This window comes from Eptatretus burgeri, chromosome 17, assembly GCF_056783735.1.
Source record: "Eptatretus burgeri isolate ZD-2024b chromosome 17, Ebu_testis_v1, whole genome shotgun sequence".
Lineage (NCBI taxonomy): Eukaryota > Metazoa > Chordata > Myxini > Myxiniformes > Myxinidae > Eptatretus > Eptatretus burgeri.
In genome coordinates, this window is record NC_140977.1 from 25918543 (window position 1) to 25939367 (window position 20825).

The 20825-nt window shown below is 45.6% G+C and overlaps 1 protein-coding gene across 1 annotated transcript in view; it reads right to left on the bottom strand.

The window, feature by feature from the left end:
* LOC147009591 (uncharacterized) overlaps positions 1-20825 on the bottom strand; it is a 218144-nt gene that overhangs the window by 20794 nt on the left and 176525 nt on the right. Inside the window, exons 37-42 of the mRNA XM_085862393.1 lie at positions 13767-13906; positions 13119-13245; positions 12915-12995; positions 12551-12649; positions 11129-11179; positions 10829-11014 (exon numbers count right to left, since the gene is read on the bottom strand). Coding sequence (XP_085718519.1) covers positions 10829-11014; positions 11129-11179; positions 12551-12649; positions 12915-12995; positions 13119-13245; positions 13767-13906 — 684 coding nt within the window. The remainder of the gene's footprint in view (positions 1-10828; positions 11015-11128; positions 11180-12550; positions 12650-12914; positions 12996-13118; positions 13246-13766; positions 13907-20825) is intronic.

Here is a 20825-nt window from a genome sequence, read left to right on the forward strand (position 1 = left end):
CTGCCACACCACATGACCTATGACATAATAATTATCATTATGACATTCTGCATGCGTTGTCGCACCGATGGTGGAAATCTTGTCTTAATCCGACAAGCGGTTGCGGAACCCATCCATGTAGATGACAATTTCAAAGCAAAGGAGTGGAAATCAATTCATTGGACAGAGTTCACCTGTCATTACACAAATGGAGTACCAAGGAGTACGTCATTGCTGGAGGGAAGCGGTGAGTTTATCACGACAGACAGTGTTTCAGTGAACAAAGAGCGATTCGAAAACAAAAGAGATTGCTATCGGTGGTGAATCGCTCTTCCGTTATTGGCTGCCGAGAGCAGGCCAAATTGTTATTGTAATGTATGGTGTCTGTAGTGCTAGTGCCATGACTGTAACGTAGTGGTTTCCAAGCGAGATCGTGGACCTTGTCTCTATATTCTCATAATAAAGGTTTGTTGAAGATTTGTTCACAAAAGCTCAAATTGTAAAAATGTTATGGCCTGGACAAATACACTGAAGATCAATCGATACGAATAAATGTCGGTGTGTGTGTGTGTGTCTGTGTGTTTGTCTGTGTCTGTGCCTCCCCCACAACTCCAAAACCATAAAACCTAGCAGCCTGAAACTTTGCATGCACACTCAGGGAACTCCAAGGAAGTGCAAGAGTGAAAATTGGTTGTTTGGGTTAATTAAAACACCCATTTTGAAGATAATTAACGGCGTATCGAATTATATCCATTGCCAGGCGTGTCCTTGGTAACCTCGCTGAGGTCTGAAGCCGCCATGTTTTTTGGCCTGCTCAACCATGCCTTGACTTGGAACAGGCCGCAACAATTTCTTCACGATGAAGTATTTTTTTTCACTTTCCTCACTCATATTATCGAATGCGTGTTCATCGTAGTTACAAATGGCTGTAAATGCATCGCTTTTGGAAGGGCTATCGTTTTCAAATTAGGAGTTTGTAGCGATTTCATCCATTATATGATACGATGATCGACTCTCACGGACTAAGTGAAGTATGTTATAAAAATATGATTTCGGCTTTGAGGACCTCATCTTGTCAGAACTAAATAAGTGTGAAAATCTGGAGTGAAATCTGATAATTAAAGAAACAAGGAGTCTTATAACCAAGTCGACATACCGATTTACTTTAAGCAAGCTGATTTACTCCAGGGTTGTTCTATACTAAACAGCAACTCCTTTGTGGATAAATTCATTATTTGAACGAATTTACTTCATTTCTTTAACTGCTGCATGCGAGGTGATGACCGGCTTTAAAGTTAAAGGGATCCTGCATTGTATGCAGCTACGGCCTGGTCAGCCGTTCCTTATCGACCATTTACCTGGAGGGCTTGCTTGAGTGCTCAAGCCACTTGCCAAGCACACTACAGTCGATAGCAGTACTGCGCTTCATCATTCAAAGCGAGTGATTCGTGCTCTGTCATTCTGAGCGAATTGTTCACTCACTGCCGACGCTTTTGTCATTTTGTCATGTCATTCAGAGGGAGTGGCTCGTGCTACGTCATCCTGAGGGAGTGTTTTGTGCTCCATCATCTTGTTCGAGTGGTTCATTCTCTGTCATTCTGAGCGAGTGGTTCTTGCTCCATCATCCTGAGTGAGTGGTACATGCTCCGTCCTCCTGAGCGAGTGGTACATGCTCTGTCATCCTGAGCGAGTAGTTCATGCTCCGTCATCCTGAGCGAGCGGTTTGTGCTCCATCATCCTGAATGAGTTCTTTGTGCTCTATCATTCTGAGCGAATTGTTCACTCACTGCCGACGCTTTTGTCATTTTGTCATGTCATTCAGAGGGAGTGGCTCGTGCCCCGTCATCCTGAGGGAGTGTTTTGTGCTCCATCATCTTGTTCGAGTGGTTCATTCTCTGTAATTCTGAGCGAGTGGTTCTTGCTCTGTCATCGTGAGCGAGTGGTACATGCTCCGTCATCCTGAGCGAGTATTTAATGCTCTGTCATCCTGAGCGAGTATTTAATGCTCTGTCATCCTGAGCGAGCGTTTCGTGCTTCATCATCCTGAGCAAGTGGCTCATGTTCTGTCATCCTAAATGGGTTCTTTGTGCTCCATCATTCTGAGCGAATTGTTCGCGCTCCATCATTCTGAGTGAGTTGTTCCTGCTCCATCATCCTGAGAGAGTTGTTCCTGCTCCGTCATCCTGAGCGAGTTGTTCCTGCTCCGTCATCCTGAGCGAGTTGTTCATGCTCCATCATTCTGAGTGAGTTGTTCGTGCTCCGTCATCCTGAGCGAGTTGTTCCAGCTCCGTCATCCTGAGCAAGTTGTTCCTGCTCCGTCATTCTGAGCGAGTTGTTCATGCTCAATTATTCTGAGCAAATTTTTTGTGCTCCGTTATTCTGAGGGAATTGTTTGTGCTCCATCATTCTGAGCGAGTTGTTTGTGCTCCGTTATTCTGAGTGAGTTGTTCGTGCTCCATCATTCTGAGGGAGTTGTTTGTGCTCCGTTATTCTGAGGGAGTTGTTCGTGCTCCATCATTCTGAGTGAGTTGTTTGTGCTCCGTTATTCTGAGCGAGTTGTTTGTGCTCCATCATTCTGAGCAAGTGGTTTGTGCTTCGTCATCCTGAGCGAGTTGTTTGTGCTCCATCATCCTGAGCGAGTTGTTTGTGCTCTGTCATTTTGAGCGAGTTGTTCCTGTTATGTCATTCTGAGCGAGTTGTTCATGCTCCATCATTTTGAACGAGTTGTTCGTGCTCCATCATCCTGAGCGAGTTGTTCGTGCTCCATCATCCTGAGCGAGTTGTTCCTGCTCCGTCATCCTGAGGGAGTTGTTCGTGCTCCATCATCCTGAGTGAGTTGTTTGTGCTCCATCATCCTGAGCGAGTTGTTCGTGCTCCATCATTCTGAACGAGTTGTTTGTGCTCCATCATTCTGAGTGAGTTGTTTGTGCTCCGTTATTCTGAGCGAGTTGTTTATGCTCCATCAACCTCAGCGATTTGTTTGTGCTCCATCATCCTGAGCGAGTTGTTCGTGCTCCATCATCCTGAGCGAGTTGTTCCTGCTCCGTCATCCTGAGGGAGTTGTTCGTGCTCCATCATCCTGAGCGAGTTGTTTGTGCTCCGTCATCCTGAGGGAGTTGTTCGTGCTCCATCATCCTGAGCAAGTTGTTTGTGCTCCATCATCCTGAGCGAGTTGTTCCTGCTCCGTCATCCTGAGGGAGTTGTTCGTGCTCCATCATCCTGAGTGAGTTGTTTGTGCTCCATCATCCTGAGCGAGTTGTTCGTGCTCCATCATTCTGAACGAGTTGTTTGTGCTCCATCATTCTGAGTGAGTTGTTTGTGCTCCGTTATTCTGAGCGAGTTGTTTATGCTCCATCAACCTCAGCGATTTGTTTGTGCTCCATCATCCTGAGCGAGTTGTTCGTGCTCCATCATCCTGAGCGAGTTGTTCCTGCTCCGTCATCCTGAGGGAGTTGTTCGTGCTCCATCATCCTGAGCGAGTTGTTTGTGCTCCGTCATCCTGAGGGAGTTGTTCGTGCTCCATCATCCTGAGCAAGTTGTTTGTGCTCCATCATCCTGAGCGAGTTGTTCGTGCTCCATCATTCTGAATGAGTTGTTTGTGCTCCATCATTCTGAGTGAGTTGTTTGTGCTCCGTTATTCTGAGCGAATTGTTTATGCTCCATCATCCTGAGTGAGTTGTTTGTGCTCCATCATCCTGAACGAGTTGTTCGTGCTCCATCATCCTGAGCGAGTTGTTCCTGCTCCGTCATCCTGAGGGAGTTGTTCGTGCTCCATCATCCTGAGCGAGTTGTTTGTGCTCCGTCATCCTGAGCGAGTTGTTCATGCTCCGTCATCCTGAGCGAGTTGTTCGTGCTCCATCATTCTGAGCGAGTTGTTCGTGCTCCATTATTCTGAGCGAATATTTTGTGCTCCATTATTCTGAGGGAATTGTTTGTGCTCCGTCATTCTGAGCAAGTGGTTCGTGCTCCATCATCCTGAGCAAGTTGTTTGTGCTCCATCATTCTGAGCGAGTTGTTCATGCTCCATCATCCTGAGCGAGTTGTTCGTGCTCCGTCATCCTGAGCGAGTTGTTCGTGCTCCATCATTCTGAGCGAGTTGTTCGTGCTCCATTATTCTGAGCGAATTTTTTGTGCTCCGTTATTCTGAGGGAATTGTTTGTGTTCCATCATTCTGAGCAAGTGGTTCGTGCTCCATCATCCTGAGCGAGTTGTTTGTGCTCCATCATTCTGAGCGAGTTGTTCATGCTCCATCATCCTGAGCGAGTTGTTTGTGCTCCATCATCCTGAACGAGTTGTTCATGCTCCATCATCCTGAACGAGTTGTTTGTGCTCCATCATTCTGAGCGAGTTGTTCGTGCTCCATCATTCTGAGCGAGTTGTTCGTGCTCCATCATTCTGAACGAGTTGTTTGTGCTCCATCATCCTGAGCGAGTTGTTCGTGCTCCATCATTCTGAACGAGTTGTTTGTGCTCCATCATTCTGAGTGAGTTGTTTGTGCTCCGTTATTCTGAGCGAGTTGTTTGTGCTCCATCATCCTGAGCGAGTTGTTTGTGCTCCATCATCCTGAACGAGTTGTTCATGCTCCATCATCCTGAACGAGTTGTTTGTGCTCCATCATTCTGAGCGAGTTGTTCGTGCTCCATCATTCTGAATGAGTTGTCTGTGCTCCATCATCCTGAGCGAGTTGTTCGTGCTCCATAATTCTGAACGAGTTGTTTGTGCTCCATCATTCTGAGTGAGCTGTTTGTGCTCCATTATTCTGAGCGAGTTGTTTGTGCTCCATCATCCTGAGGGAGTTGTTTGTGCTCTGTCATTTTGAGCGAGTTGTTCCTACTCCGTCATTCTGAGCGAGTTGATCATGCTCCATCATTTTGAACGAGTTGTTCGTGCTCCATCATTCTGAATGAGTTGTTTGTGCTCCATCATTCTGAGCGAGTTGTGCGTGCTCCATCATTCTGAGCGAGTTGTTCATGCTCCATCATTCTGAACGAGTTGTTTGTGCTCCATCATTCTGAGCGAGTTGTTCGTGCTCCATCATTCTGAACGAGTTGTTCATGCTCCATCATCCTGAACGAGTTGTTTGTGCTCCATCATTCTGAGCGAGTTGTTCGTGCTCCATCATTCTGAGTGAATTGTTCGTGCTCCATCATTCTGAACGAGTTGTTTGTGCTCCATCATCCTGAGCGAGTTGTTCATGCTCCATCATTCTGAATGAGTTGTTTGTGCTCCCCTCATTCTGAACGAGTTGTTTGTGCTCCATCATTCTTAGTGAGTTGTTTGTGCTCCGTTATTCTGAGCGAGTTGTTTGTGCTCCATCATCCTGAGCGAGTTGTTTGTGCTCCATCATCCTGAGCGAGTTGTTTGTGCTCCATCATCCTGAACGAGTAATACAATGGTGTTTTTCTATATAAATACAATAAATCTATATAAATACAAAGTAATCTATATAAATACAATGGTGTTTTTCGGTGAAAGCTACAAAGTTTATGGGTTGTATACAGTATGTATTGTGGTGGTTAAGCACACTAAACCTAACTTGCAGATACCCCAAAAATTGCCAATATCAGCCAAGCACGTGTGTGTGTGTGTGCGTGTGTGTGTGTGTGTGTGTGTGTGTGTGTGCGTGCGAGCGTGTGTGTTGTTCATAAAGCATAACGTATTCTCTCTGCTAACTCCCATACCCCCACCCCTATCTCTCTCTTTGTCCCATCCTTGTTCTACTGCCCTCCAAATACAGTGCATCGCCCTCCTCCCACTCCTACCTCTCTCATCTCCCCCTTCTCTCTCTTTCTCTCTCTCTCTCTCTCTATCTATCTGTCTGTCTTTGTCTCTGTCTCTCGACATATCCAGACGGTGGTTATATCTGGACAGAGTTTGTCTCGAATGTGTCCGGGTGGTGTCCAGTTGGGAGTTTGTCTCCAGACGTGTCAGGGTGGTGTTTGTCTCTGGACGCGTCAAGCTGATATATTTGTCTGCAGACACCACCCCGATGCTTCCAGAGACAAACACCACTGCGACGTATCTGGAGGGAAACACCACGCTGACGCCTCTGGAGGCAAACATCACCCTGATACGTCGAGAGCCAAACACCACCCCGCCACGTCTGGAGACAAACACCGCCCTGACGCATCCAGAGACTAGACGTGGCCTGGTGGTGTTTGTCTCTGGACATGTCAGGGCGATGTTTGCCTCCAGAGGCGTCAGGGTGTTGTTTCCCTCCGGATGCGTCGCAGTGGTGTTTGTTTCTGGAAGCGTCGGGGCGGTGTCTGCAGACAAATATACCACCTTGACGCGTCTGGAGACAAATACCACGCCATTGAATCTGGAGACAAATCCCGCCCTGACGCATCCAGTGACAAACACCCATCCGGACATAAATGCCACCCGGATGCATCTGGAGCCAAGCTGTCAGGAGAGAAACACCGCTCAGACACGTCCGGAAACAAAGTCCCGTATGGACCTAAACACCACCCGGACACAACCAAAGACAAACTCCCATCCAAACATGTCTGAAGAAAAATAACATCCAGACAAGTCTCGAGACTACCACTGTCCAGACGTAACCACTACCCGGATATGTCCAGAGGCACTGAGACAGGGGGAGAGAGAAGAGACAGGGGGAGAGAGAAGAGACAGGGGGAGAGAGAAGAGACAGGGGGAGAGAGAAGAGACAGGGGGAGAGAGAAGAGACAGGGGGAGAGAGAAGAGAGAGGGGGAGAGAGAAGAGACAGGGGAAAAGAGACAGGGGAAAAGAGACAGGGGAAAAGAGACAGGGGAAAAGAGACAGGGGAAAAGAGACAGGGGAAAAGAGACAGGGGAAAAGAGACAGGGGAAAAGAGACAGGGGAAAAGAGACAGGGAGACAGAGAGACAGAGAGACAGAGAGACAGAGAGACAGAGAGACAGAGAGACAGAGAGACAGAGAGACAGAGAGACAGAGAGAGAGAGAGAGAGAGAGAGAGAGAGAGAGAGAGAGAGAGAGAGAGAGAGAGAGAGAGAGAGAGAGAGAGAGAGAGAGAGAGAGAGAGAGAGAGAGAGAGAGAGAGAGAGAGAGAGAGAGAGAGAGAGAGAGAGAGAGAGAGAGAGAGAGAGAGAGAGAGAGAGAGAGAGAGACGCACGGACACACAGAGACACAGAGAGAGATATATATATATATATATATATATATATATATATATATATATATATATATATATATATATATATATATATATATATATATATATATATATATATATATATGAGTCGGCGAATTAGCAGAGAGACTATGTTTTGCTTTATATTATGAACAAAATACACACACACACATGTACACACACACACACACACACACACACACACACACACACACACACACACACACACACACACACACACACACACACTCACACACACACACACACACACACACACACACACACACACACACACACACACACACGTACACACACACACACACACACACACACACACACACATTTATTTGTATAGATATTTCCATTATAAAAGTTGTTGATGATTTGATGACAATAGCTCAAATGGTTAAAGTATTGGTCGAGACGAACGAACGAACGCACGCACACACTGTGCGGGGAGGGGTGGGAGTGGGGGGGGTGGAATGGGCTAATAAGAATCTGGAGTTAACTTTGAGTGAGTATATCATCCCTCGAACACCTATTTTAAAATGTTGAGTTAAAAGAGAAGTGCAACATCAATAATCATACATGATGATCCCCAATGACGAGGAAACTGCAGGAAGGGGAAGAAAGGCTTGATCAGGGAGAGCCTATTGATCTGGGCCTTGAATTGCTGGAACTTGTAGGCATTCGTTTTGCGGTGCGGGGAAAGAAAGAAAGGTTTTACATTTAATGGATGGGCGTGTATGAAGAAACACAGGAAGGAGGGAGAGCTATTGCGAGGAGAGTGGAACGATTATGGATGTTGAAGGATTATGGATGAAGGAATTGACATGTTGTGATGGTTGGGATGTTCAACTGTTAGCAGTTAGTGCGGTTCATCATTCGACAATTTTGAATCCTGCACCGCTTGCCAAGCTTGCTGCCTGGAGGGGACAGAGCCACCTTCATACCTGGCTTTCTGACTTCCTCCACTTGCACAGCCAATGAGTTGCTATCCCACCGAACTCCCTCCTCTCCACTTGCAGTGGAGGCTGGAGTGCCTCCAGGAAATTTTTGGTCCAGTCTTGTTCCTCATCCACATGAATGACCTTTTCGATACTTTGGAAAATTCCTTCTTCCTTTTTGTAGATGAATCTACATTGTGCCATGCAGGTACCCCATCCCACTGAAAGGCAGAAGCTGCTTCGATCTTTGCTGATGTGAAATAGATTCCATACTGTTATTATAAATGGAACATGTCCTTGTATCCTGACAAATCTCACAGTTTGACCCTGTCTTCTGATTTCCATGCCGAGCCACCAAAAGAGGTTCAATCTCTTGAACTCGGCCTCGCCATCACACAAGACCTCTTGAGAGCTGACCAGAGAACAAAGTTGGCCACCAAAGCCAGCTGGAGATTGGGTATTCTCTGTTGTACCAAGTCATTCCTTGGAAACTCAGAATGACTTAAGGCATTCATGGACTTTGTTTGAAGCTTAATTGAGTACTGCTTTCCCGTTTGGGCTCATGCCTCAGCATCATACCTGTCTTTGCTATTACCTGTGGAACGTAAAGCTCTCAACATTATTGGTATTCCCCTCAATGAGCTGGAAGCACAAGACCTGTTACTCTCACACTGCCTGCAGGTTGGTGGCCTCTCTGTTTCCTTTCTTTTATTTTAACCACTTCCCCTTTGATTTGGATGCCTCTGCCTTCTCAGCCCTATAGGACAAGCATGCTCCTCCAGTAATCCCCTCCTGGTTAAAGTTCCAAAATCCAGGCTTTCTGCCCACCTCCACTCTTTTGTTCCTCTTTTCTCTGGTTTGTAACTACCTTCCAGAGACCGTTCAATCACATTCTTCCCTCCAAGGCTTCAAACAATAAGTGAACCACCATTGCATGCTATATCCCATCCCTACCCATTATCATTTCTAAACTCTTAACCCTACCCAACTGAACCCTTGTATTTGCAGATTACTGTGTTTCCTCCCCTCCTATCTTTCCTCCTTTCCTGCTCGTTCTTTCTTTTACTTGTGTCCCACTTTTGCCCCAAAGTCAGTGCATTACCATTTTACCCTCTGTATCCTCATTCTTCCATGAGCCTCTATTTTGTATCCAGTTCTTTTCGAAAGGGTGCAGGATCTATGTTTGTCGTAGAAGAATGTATTTGGGTACTCACATAGCAGCAAAGATGAAAACCCTGATTGTACTTATGTCATCGACATACCGAGCTGCGTGTACAAGGGAAACGAGAAAGCATCTCGAAATGCAGAGCGAGTCCGTGTCCGCTTTGTACTCAAACTAAACTGGACAAAAGCAACAGCTCAACTAAAAAGTTAAATTTATTAATTAGTATTCTCCATATTTTCATTGTAAAGGTTTATTGAAAATTTGATGATGAAAGCATCAAAAAACACACGGAAACGATTACAAAACCCAGTTGTGTCACGGTGCACGGAGGACAGGCTATTCAGACATATTTGTACTCACTGTGACTTTGCCCTTTGACTTGATTATTAATTTGTTTTCTCCATATTCTCAAAATAAGGGTTTGTTGAAATTTTGTTGACAAAAGCTCAAATGCTAAAAATGTTATGGCCTGGACACACACCTCGTTTTTTTCATTTTCTGTTCCTAACAATTCTATCTATCTCTCTCGCATGCGCACGCACGCACGCATGCACACACACACACACACACACACACACACACACACACACACACACACACACACACACACACACACACACACACACACACACACACACACACACTGGTGGGGTCAGTCTCCATTCCATCTCCTGAAACCCACCCACATGTGGAGATAGCAGACAATAACAGCAACTTGCATGCACACACGTATACGTAGGTGAATGTGCACGCACTCATATATCCACACACAAACGAAGGTGGGCACTTTGAGACCTCGGAGGGCTCTGTTTCACCTTGGGAAACCAGCATATTGAGATAACGACTCACCAAACCAACACACCCACGTCTTCCGCGGAGTTCCGCCGCACGGCAGATGAGTTAATTAGCCAATCACAATGTCTCAACTTCAGCTTCCTTGGCGGATCTAAACTTGCTGTGATTGTTATTCCCCCGTAATGTAAGCAATATATATATATATATATATATATATATATATATATATATATATATATATATATATATATATATATATATATATATATATATATATATTAGTGTAGCCCAAGCAAAAATAACATTCCTTTCCTGTCATAATTCTCTGCAGACTACTGAAGTAGGACCTGTTATCAACTATAGTATATGAGAGTACAACTCTCATATACTATAGTTCTAACTGTAGCATTTTTGCCTGGTGGTATCAGGTTGCCATAAAAAAATGGTGGTCAATCAGAAAAATGGTGCCATTGACAAATGTACATCTATAGGTAATAGTGTGGAATGTCTTTGCGGTGGATATTCATGCAATGTGTCCTCGATTATGAGACAAAAGTGTGGAAATGAAAAAGTAGAACGTTGACAAACTTCCTGAGTTTTGGCTTTAATCTTTTAAGCTCCCAAGTAAATAAATGTTTGTTTGTTTGTTTGTTTTTTTCTTCCATTTTCTGACTGGGAATTATGCATTGAGTAAGTTTTTACAGATTATTTCAGTAAATAGTCAAATTTGATCTGCCCACTCTTGATCCATGATTAGCTCTCACCTGTTGTTTTGACCCCTTTGAACCCTGAGAGTTCCATATGTACCTGGAGCTCCTTGGAAGCCTGGAGGGCCAATGTTGCCCTTGATTCCAGGTCGTGCTTCTCCAGGTTGTCCTGGAGGACCAGGTGCACCAGGAGTGCCCGGAAAACCAGGACTTCCTGGGTCTCCCTTCATGCCTGTTGATCCTGGTGACCCTGGAATGCCTGGCTGTCCGCTATCTCCTTTGGCACCTATTGCAGCGAGGAAGGGCGAGTTGAGAGTGAATGCATGCACCACAATGAAACAACCATTGTGTGAAACAATGTAAGGCAAGTAGAATAACTAACAAATGGAAAAATGAATACCTGGAAATCCCATTTCTCCGGGAAGACCTGGCCTAGCAGTTCCAGGAATACCTGAGCACATAATGGTACAAGTCACCATGGCGACATAGCAATGAGACACCTCTTTATCATGATTAGCCAGTCCGAATGTGCTGCTGGGATATTTTAACATGGTGGTGGTTGATGTCAGTGACAATTATTACGAGCAGTTCGTCACTAGCAGTCACCCATTGAAAAATAAATGGGGGCGGTTGGTGAAAGGCAGCAGGGAGGATCTTCAACAAGATGGTTCACCGCACACCCGTGCAAGTCTCAGGCAGACCCCCCCCCCACCCCCGCATCATTTTTGCATATTATAATATGGATAGAAGAATCCCTGTGTGAAAATATTTATCGAATAAACCACTGGATAGAATAACTTGAAAAGTGGATGTTATCGCTAAGTAATAAATGAAATTCCCGGAAGTTGTACAACCTGTCCGGGAGAAAAGAAACACTCCCTTGGCGCTCCCTTAAGGAGCGGGTGTTTCTTTTAGATTGTTGGAGATCACCGCAGCGGATTTCAGTCGATGTCGATTGTGGTAGATCACTGCAACAAATTTCAATCGCCGAAGACGATGATGACAGCGACACGAAAATCGAAATAGCGGGCGGGGCAGCCGGTCCATTGGGACGGCTGGCAGTGGCCAAAGGCTTTGGGAAGGGAGTTTATTTTGGTTAATTGTGCGCTTTTTGCGTATTATTATATTTAAAAATAAAAAAATAAAAGAATATGAAGGGGGTCATTGTGGCACAAGGCGATGCAAGAAATGTGGTTGGCTTATCAGTCCTTCGGGTTACATTTTCGATAGATACAAAAGGATGTTGGTATTATGGATGGCATTGCCAACCTAACATCATCTCAGAAAAAACTGTGTGTACCACGATGAAGTGCACCTTCCTGGAGGGCTGCCCAAAGGCAGTTTGAATCCAATTCAATCTTACTTATACCAATCAAATCCACGACAAGAAAGTTCAGAATGTGCGAATGTAGTCACTCGATTGTTCGTTCGTCGGGTCTCGTATCAAAGGATTTCATTGGCAATGAAGAGCACAAATGCTTCCATTGTGCTTTCTATCATTTGGAAGTTGGTGCTGTCTGTAGCCCTTCAGCAAGAGCATCAGGAGGAAAGGAAATGGAACCTGGACGGGCGACCCACAACATGACGATCTGCTCTTTGTGAAAGTGTTGCTGAATCAAGACTTTGTAGTCGACCTAACATCACATTAAAAAGGACAGAGGATTATTTCAATGATTCAACGCAATTCTCCCCCCACACCCCCCTAAATACCCCCCCCCCCCGCCTGACATATCACTAGGAAGGAAGTTTGTAGTCATATCTTACTCAGTTGACAATTGAACCCAGACTTGACAATTCAAAACCATCTATGCATGTCACCCACCAGCATCTCCCTTGGGTCCAGGTCCACCTGGGATGCCGTCTCGTCCTGGCTGACCTTTCTGTCCTGGGAAACTAGGTCCTCCTGGAGGCCCCATGCTTCCTGTGTAAAACAACAAATGCATGCTGGATCACTTTTGATGAATAAAAGTTCAGGTAAACATTGTTTGGATAATCAACTTTTTTGAAAGTAACTAAAATATTTTGAGTCAACTTTGATGAAATGCAGCATCTTGGGAAAGTTGAGCTGAAGAGTGACCGAAGGATGACATTCCTTTCTTAAGGATAACACCTTTTGCAAAAGTGCTCTCATTGTCTTTTCGCTAAATCTAATTTCTGATCATGGATTTTAAAAATACAATCCTTACCAACAGGTCCTGGTGGACCGGGGCGTCCAGGAGTTCCAGGGTACCCATTTTGCCCTTTCGGACCAGGACCTCCAGGACTTCCTACCAGACAGTACAACAATTATATCTTCCAGATTCAGATAATAGCCAATTAAATTCACATAATAAATCAAACAGACGAAATGCGTGTGTGACCAAGCAATTAAACATGTGAGCATTTGCCACCTGGACGGCCAGGCAATCCTGGGTCGCCTTTGGATGCTAGGCCTCCCGGAAAGCCAGGACGGCCAGGGTCACCAGGACGGCCCTTTGCTCCAGGTGATCCCGGAAAACCAGATGGTCCAGGATCTCCCTAAATGTGACAATGGGAAGAAAGTTCTGATGGACTGCAATGAAAGAAAATATTTCTGAGATTATGTGGAGATGAAATGCAGTACAAGTTAAATTACATACAAGTACAAGTTAAGCCAGTGGCCGAGAGGTGTAGACAATGGACTGGCATCCCAGAGAATGTGGGTATAATTTGACTGAAGACAATCGTATTAGGTATTAAGGGTTTTGATTCTAAGCTTTGGGAAACTGTGATAGTCCATGGAGAGTTATTGGATTGTCAATAAAAAAACCCAGCTGGTTCACGAATGATCTCCGAGGAGAGGGTAATCTGCCTCACTACCTGGTATTGTCAAAAGTGACACGAGTCCACCCTTCATGATTGACTCTTAAATGCTCCCAGGAAACTTTTGATGGAAACTAACGATATTCTGACTTTGAAAAGGCAGTGCTGCCCACATTCCCATTGTAAAAAGGCAATATATGCCAAACCTCAAAAATGAAAGACCAAGAAGCACACATCGATCAGTGCCAGAGTCCTACCTTTGATCCAGGGAAACCTGGAGGTCCCACACCTGGAAGTTGAGAGACACCTTTATCTCCTTTTGCACCAGGGAAACCAGGACTCCCAGGAGAGCCAGGAACACCAACAGGACCAGGATCACCTTTGCTACCTGGATATCCTGTGATGCGAACAGGTAAAGTCAAGTGTGAGAAGTTGCTTTAAAGCTTGATTTAAATAAAACAATTCAATCTCTACTATCCTTCCAAAATTCATGGGACACACATTTTAATGGCAATGCATAACAAAAGCCTTGGTGTGCTATTTATTACCTTGTAGGGTCGAAAGATTTTTTTTGTTCGTTCTTTGTGATTTTGTGTTAATTGTTATCAAGGCTGTAATTGGTATTTAAACATTTCACAGACTCAGTCATCAGAGTTGAAGAATATGTACCTGGACTCGTTTTCCACGCAAACTGACTTCTGCATTTTGTTGCATTGAGGATACCTGTACGATGTAATACCATGCTTTTGCCACACTGGTGAAAAGCTTGTTGTTGCAGGTGCTCTTCCATTTTTACCTCCGCCACCGTAAAACGACGAAGGCTGTGTTTTCACCCGTTTTTGTCTTTTCTTCTGTCTGTCTTTGAGCAGGATATTCCAGAAGGTTATGGACGGATTTTGGACGAAATTTGGTAGACACATTGTGTGCATGACAAGAACGAATTCATTCGATTTTGGTGAAGATCAAAATCCAGATATTAGAATTTTTAAAGTAATTCTTCCCAATTGAGAGATAGCGCCAAACAGGATGTATATAGCACGATATCTCAAAAAGTTGTGTACGGATTCATGTGAAAGTTGGTGGTTGATTTGGGTAGGCCGATTAGATTTTGGTTTAGGTCTGGATGCAGATCCGGTCTATCAGTGCGATACAAAACGTAAACTGTTCAGCCGGGCGGAGGTACCCGCTCGACTGAGTGCCGTTCTAGTCATGGCTTCATTCAACTGAGTTTTGCCAATGACTTGTGAGTCTCCCCAAGTTTATCATTTCCTTCAAGCAATTTCTTGTTCGGTTCTCTTTGCTCTTGAGGTTTCGATCGATGGTCTGCCTGGTCGATGGTTAGGTTTGACAAAGGTTCACCAAACGTGAAAAGTATCTGTATGTCAGTAAAGAATAGGTGTGTGTGTGTGTGTGTGTGTGTGTGTGTGTGTGTGTGTGTGTGTGTGTGTGTGTGTGTGTGTGTGTGTGTGTGTGTGTGTGTGTGTGTGTGTGTGTGTGTGTGTGTGTGTGTGTGATCATGATTCAGTTTGGGTTTCTTATTCCTAGGTCAAGTGTTTAATATTTTGAATTTTGGTCATGAGTAAAAGTTTACCACACATGAACATTACTTGAAATAACAAAAATCTGACCCTTGTGAAGAATAGAAAGTCCATGCTTACCACAATCCATTTAACTATTGGAGGATAAAATATACAAAAAGAGAACAATAAAAGCAGGAATTTGAACCATCGTTGGTCAGAGCTAAGATATTTGTTAGAATGTAAAAATAATGGTGTTCATAAAACCGATCTTTTATTCCTGAAAATGAAAGGAGCTTTTGTCACATAAAAAAAATAATAAATTGATTCTAAATGGGAGGTGAAATTATCAAAAAGTTTAAAGCTATTATTAAATAATCATACAATAATTGAGCATACATACAATCAGTGTATGTGTATGTGTGTATGTATGTATGTAGCTGATACCCCATGTGTTCTGAGTAGGTTTCGATGGCCAGGTATCAGGGACCTGACAGAGCAAGTCGTTTTGTTACATGTGACACGAAGGAAACAGCGTTTGTAATATATAGACAGGATAGTCAGGGTAATATCGTATGCGTAAACACCTCTTGTTTGTGGGTGGAGCCAGGTGAGGACTTCCGGGCACAAAAAGGCAGTAAGAAATGGTACATACACACTTTAAAAGGACCGTCAAAATCTGTCTGCCGGTGTGTGCCAGCCATGGCGGCATAGTGTGCTGTGGAGCCCCGGAAGGGACAGATTATATTTTATTGGGGCCGCCCCATGGGCGGGACCTCTCACAAGAGCAGGCAACAAATCACATGGCAGGAAAAGATGGTCCCAGAGAGCTCCTGGCGTGCAGAGAGGACCTGGTCCAAAGAAAAAGCTCAGGAAGATGTGGTGGACAAAGGTCAGGGCCACAACGGCTGGGCATTGCACGCACGTGCTGAGTTAGAGTGAAAGCTGGGAACAAAGAAGGTCACCTTCTGCTTTCTCTCTGTTTTTTTCTTCATTCTTTGGAGCTACTCATCGTTGGAGCTCCTCATAGCTGGCTTTCCTCATTGTTGGACTCTATTTGTCGCTGGCTCTCGTCGTCTTGCTTCTGCTTCCATAATGGGCTACACCTTCACTCTACACTCCACACATCACAAAGGGAAGTTCTCCTGGAATTCCTCTGTTTGTGAAAGTGTGATCTGTGTCACTTTGTGTGGGTTAGGTTTTATTTATTTCTCTTCATCATCTACACTATAAGAGAGCCCTTTGTTTATCTGTCTGTCTGTTTATGTGTCTGTCTGTCTCACCATATTTCTCAGAGATGGCTGAATGGATCTTTGTCAAATTGTCAGAGGTTAACAGTGAGTACCTGTGAGTGTTTTAAGGGGAATTTATTATGATTTTTAAAAAAGTTTGTTGTTTTGGATTTTTATTTTTTTTAAATTGCTCTATCATGCCGAAGCCTTTGTAGCTCTGTGAAAGGTATATTGAAATGATCCCTGACCCCATTCTTTTGTGGGTGAAGGGAAATATTTCAGACATCCACAGAAAATAGAAAAAAAATAACAAACTGATTTCTACAAAATGCCAACAGGATTAGAACAGCACCGGGCAACGTTGGGTACCCCTGCTAGTTGTACATAAGTTTGTGTGTCCCCATTTCCCTGTTTGTCCCTGTTTGTATCTTCTTGGCTCACTTAGACTGTTCCGAACTGCTCCTCCCATCCACCTCCCCCCCCCCATACTCATAAATTCAAAAGGTAAGAAACTTGTTTCATCCATCTGACTTCTGTGCTTGTGCCATCAATTTTGTTTCATTTGGGCGACCTTGGGGAATGGTAAAGTGTTGATAATTAAACTGAACACAGTTGTAAGAAACCATTCGATCATTCCTGGGCCAAAGGATCCCAGCGCTGAGGCATAACACAAAAGTGAACCTCAGACGTCATAGTATGTGCAGTGCCAATATAAAGTCTACACCCCCTTTCAAAATTTTATTCTTTTGTTGCCTTATAGCCTGGAATTAAATTGCATTAAATCAGACTTTTTCCACCTTCATTGACACATTGAAACCCACAACTTCCAAGTGAAAAACAAATTCTACAAATTTCACAAAATTAATTAACAATACAAAACGAGAATATCTTGGTTGGACTAGTATCCACCTCCACCCCCCCACCCCAGTTAATACTTGGTGGAAGCACCTTTGACAGAAATGGCAGCTGTGAATCTGTTGGGTTAGGTCTCCACCAACTTTACACACCTTGATTGGGCAATGTTTTCTCATTCTTCTGCACAAAACTGTTCAGGCTCAGTCAAGTTGCGTGGGGAGCATTGATAGACACCAATCTTCAAGTCATGCCACAGATTTTGGATTGGGTTTAGGTCGGGGCTCTGACTGGAGCACTCAAGGACATTTATCATTTTGTTCCTTGGCCACTCCAGTGTCACTTTGGCTTTGTGCTTGGGGTGTTGTCAAGTTGAAAGGTGAACTTCCATTCCAATTTCAACTTTTTTTGCAGAGTGCAGCAGGTTTTCCTCTCGGATTTTTTTCTGTATTTTGCTCCATACATTTTGCCTTCTATCGTGACAAGTGCCCCAGTCCCTACTGATGAGAAACATCCGCATAACATGATGCTGTCACCACCGTGCTTCACAGTAGGGATTGTCTTATTTGGGTGATATGCTGTGTTGAGCTTGCACTGAACGTAACGTTTTGCATTTAGGCCAAAAAGTTCCATCTTGGTTTTGTCAGACCACAAAACTTTTCACCACATGGGTTCATAATTCCCAGAGTAGTTTATTGCATACCTCAAACTCCACCAGACGGCGGTCTCCTTGGGTTAACCTGAGGCGGTCCCTTCGGGTGGGTGCTTGGAATGTCCTATCCCTAAGAGAGGATGATCACCTGTCTCTGTTATCATCTGAGCTCAAGCGTTTGGACATCGGGATTGCAGCTCTCTCTGAGGTTCGGAGACCGGATTGCGGCGAGATAATGGTGGGTGGTTGCACCTACTATTGGTCTGGTCGCTCTGATGGTTAGCATACCCAAGGAGTTGCTGTAGCTGTGTCCAATAAGCTGACCCCAATGATAATTGAGGTAACACCGGTCAACGAGCGTATTATGAGATTAAGGATTCGTCACTCCTTAGGTGTCATTTCCCTGGTCTCTGCTTATGCTCCGACTGAGGCGAGTGATCTCACCGTGAAGGATGCATTCTACGCCACACTCGAGTCTGTGGTTGATCAGTGCCCCAGACGAGATACACTTCTAGTCTTGGGGGATTTCAATGCATCGACTGGAACTGATAGGGATGGTTATGAGGTGTGTGTTGGTCCCCATGGGTCAGGAACTATGAACCAGAATAGCACTAAGTTCCTTGACTTTGCAAGAAGTCATGGACTTAGGGTGGCTGGTTCATGGTTTCAGCGCCCACAAGCTCATCGCTGGACTTGGTATTCCAACGCTGGCGGTGTGGCAAAGGAGATTGACCATGTCCTCATTGACGGTCGTTGGAGGATGATCCAGAACTGCAGGGTCTACCGGAGTGCTCAGTTCCTCAATACTGACCACAGGCTTGTTGTAGCAACTCTAAAGCTGCACCTTAAATCCTGGAGAATGGTACCATCCCAGCCTAGGCTGGATGTTGCCAAGCTCAGGGATGAGAGAGTAGCTGAGGAGTTTGCGAACAGGCTGAGTGGACACTTGGGGGGTCTGGGTGCTTTGGGGGGTCCTGAAGAGTTGTGGAGCGCTTTCAAGACCACCGTCCTTGATGTTGCCGGTGGATGTCTTGGAACTCACCGCAGGGCAAAGAAGAATTTTGTCTCTCGAGGGACACTGGATACCATTGACCAGAGTCGCAGGGCCAGGCTGAATGGCAGAGCTGAGCTGTTCAGGGAGCTGAGGCGTAAAACTGTACGTGCACTGAGGGTGGACAAAGAGGCCTATGTGCGAGGAATCTGTGAGGGGGTAGAGCATCACCTGTGGACAGGTGATTCTCATCCCGCTTACAGGGGAATTCGCGCATTACGTTCATCCAAGCCCATCCCTCGGAGCACTGCAGTTCGAGCAGAGAGTGGTAGGCTCTTGACAGAGGAGTCTGAAGTGAAGGCCCGCTGGGCCGGTTACTTTGAGCGGTTGTACCAGGCTGATCCCCCAGCTGTCGAGTTGGACGTCAAGGGTGTTACAATCCCTGTTGCTGACCCTCAAATCAACTGTGGTCCACCTTCGCTTGTGGAAACACGGGCTGCGGTGAACCAGTTGAAACGGGGCAAAGCTCCAGGGATCTGTGGCATCCATGCCGAACTTCTCACGGCTGGTGGAAATGCTGCACTCGTGTCGTTGCATGCAGTTTTGTGCTCTGCCTGGAACACAGGCATCATCCCAACTGACTGGAAGAGGGGCCTTGTTGTCCCTCTCTGGAAAGGGAAGGGTGATCGCCAAGACTGCAACAACTACCGAGGGGTGACGCCGCTCTCAGTGCCGGGCAAGGTCTTTGCTCGGATAATTCTCGATAGGGTTCGCCACCATCTGCTTGAGCACCAGCGTCCAGAGCAGTCAGGCTTTACACCAAAGAGGTCAACGATTGACCGTATCCTTGCACTTCGTGTCCTCACCGAACGCAGGCGAGAGTTTCGGCAGGGGCTGCTTGCAGCCTATGTTGATCTCTGTAAAGCGTTCGATTCAGTGAATCGGGATGTCCTCTGGAGGATTCTTGGTCTTCGTGGGGTGCCAACAAAACTGATCGATCTGATGTCTGAACTCCACTCTGGTACTGAGAGTGCTGTGAAGTGTGGTGGTACCACCTCTGACTTATTTCCAGTTGTTACTGGAGTTCGTCAGGGATGTGTACTTGCCCCCACACTTTTCAGCACTTGTATGGACTGGATTTTAGGGAGGATGTCGGAGAGATCAAGTTGCGGTGCATCGTTTGGGAATGTCAAGATCTCGGACCTTGATTTTGCAGACGATGCAGTCATCTTTGCGGAGACTTTAGACATCCTTTTGGGGGCCCTCGAGGTGCTGAATGAGGAGTCGGAGCCGCTGGGATTACGGGTTTCTTGGGTCAAAACTAAGATCCAGGCTTTCGGTGACATCTTGGATGCTGCTGTCCTGTCTGTGTCTGTTTGTGGTGAGGATGTTGAGGTCGTGGAGAGATTCACTTACCTTGGCAGTGATATTCATGTCTCTGCTGGCTGCGAGTCAGAGGTCAATAGACGTCTGGGTCGGGCCTGGGGAGTCATGGATTCACTGGATCATGGGGTGTGGCGCTGCCGGTACCTGTGCGGGAGGACGAAAGTCCGAGTCTTCAGGTCCTTGGTACTTCCAGTCTTGCTCTATGGGTGCGAGACTTGGACTCTGACCAAGGATCTGAGACGGAGACTTAATTCCTTTGGTACCAGGTCTCTTCGGAGAATCCTTGGCTATCGCTGGTCGGATTTTGTATCCAACGAGCGGTTGCTGAGAGAGACTCGGATGAGATTTGTTACCTGCATAGTCCGTGAGCGTCAGTTGCGGCTGTATGGACATGTGGCTCGTTTTCCTGACGCTGATCCTGCTTACCAGATTCTCTCAGCGAGGGAGTCTCATGAGTGGAGGAGGCCAGTGGGCCGACCACGTGCCTCATGGTTGCAGCAGGTTGACCATCATCTCAAGGAGATGGGGATGGGCCTGGCATCTGCCTGGGGGATGGCCAGACGGAGGCCCCTGGAGTACCGGCGGAAAGTGGACGCAGCGACGCGCTGTTCTGGCACATGCTCCCTTACCTGACCTGAAATGGGACTCAGGGTGGACTTTTTTGAGTAATGGCTTCCTTCTTACCA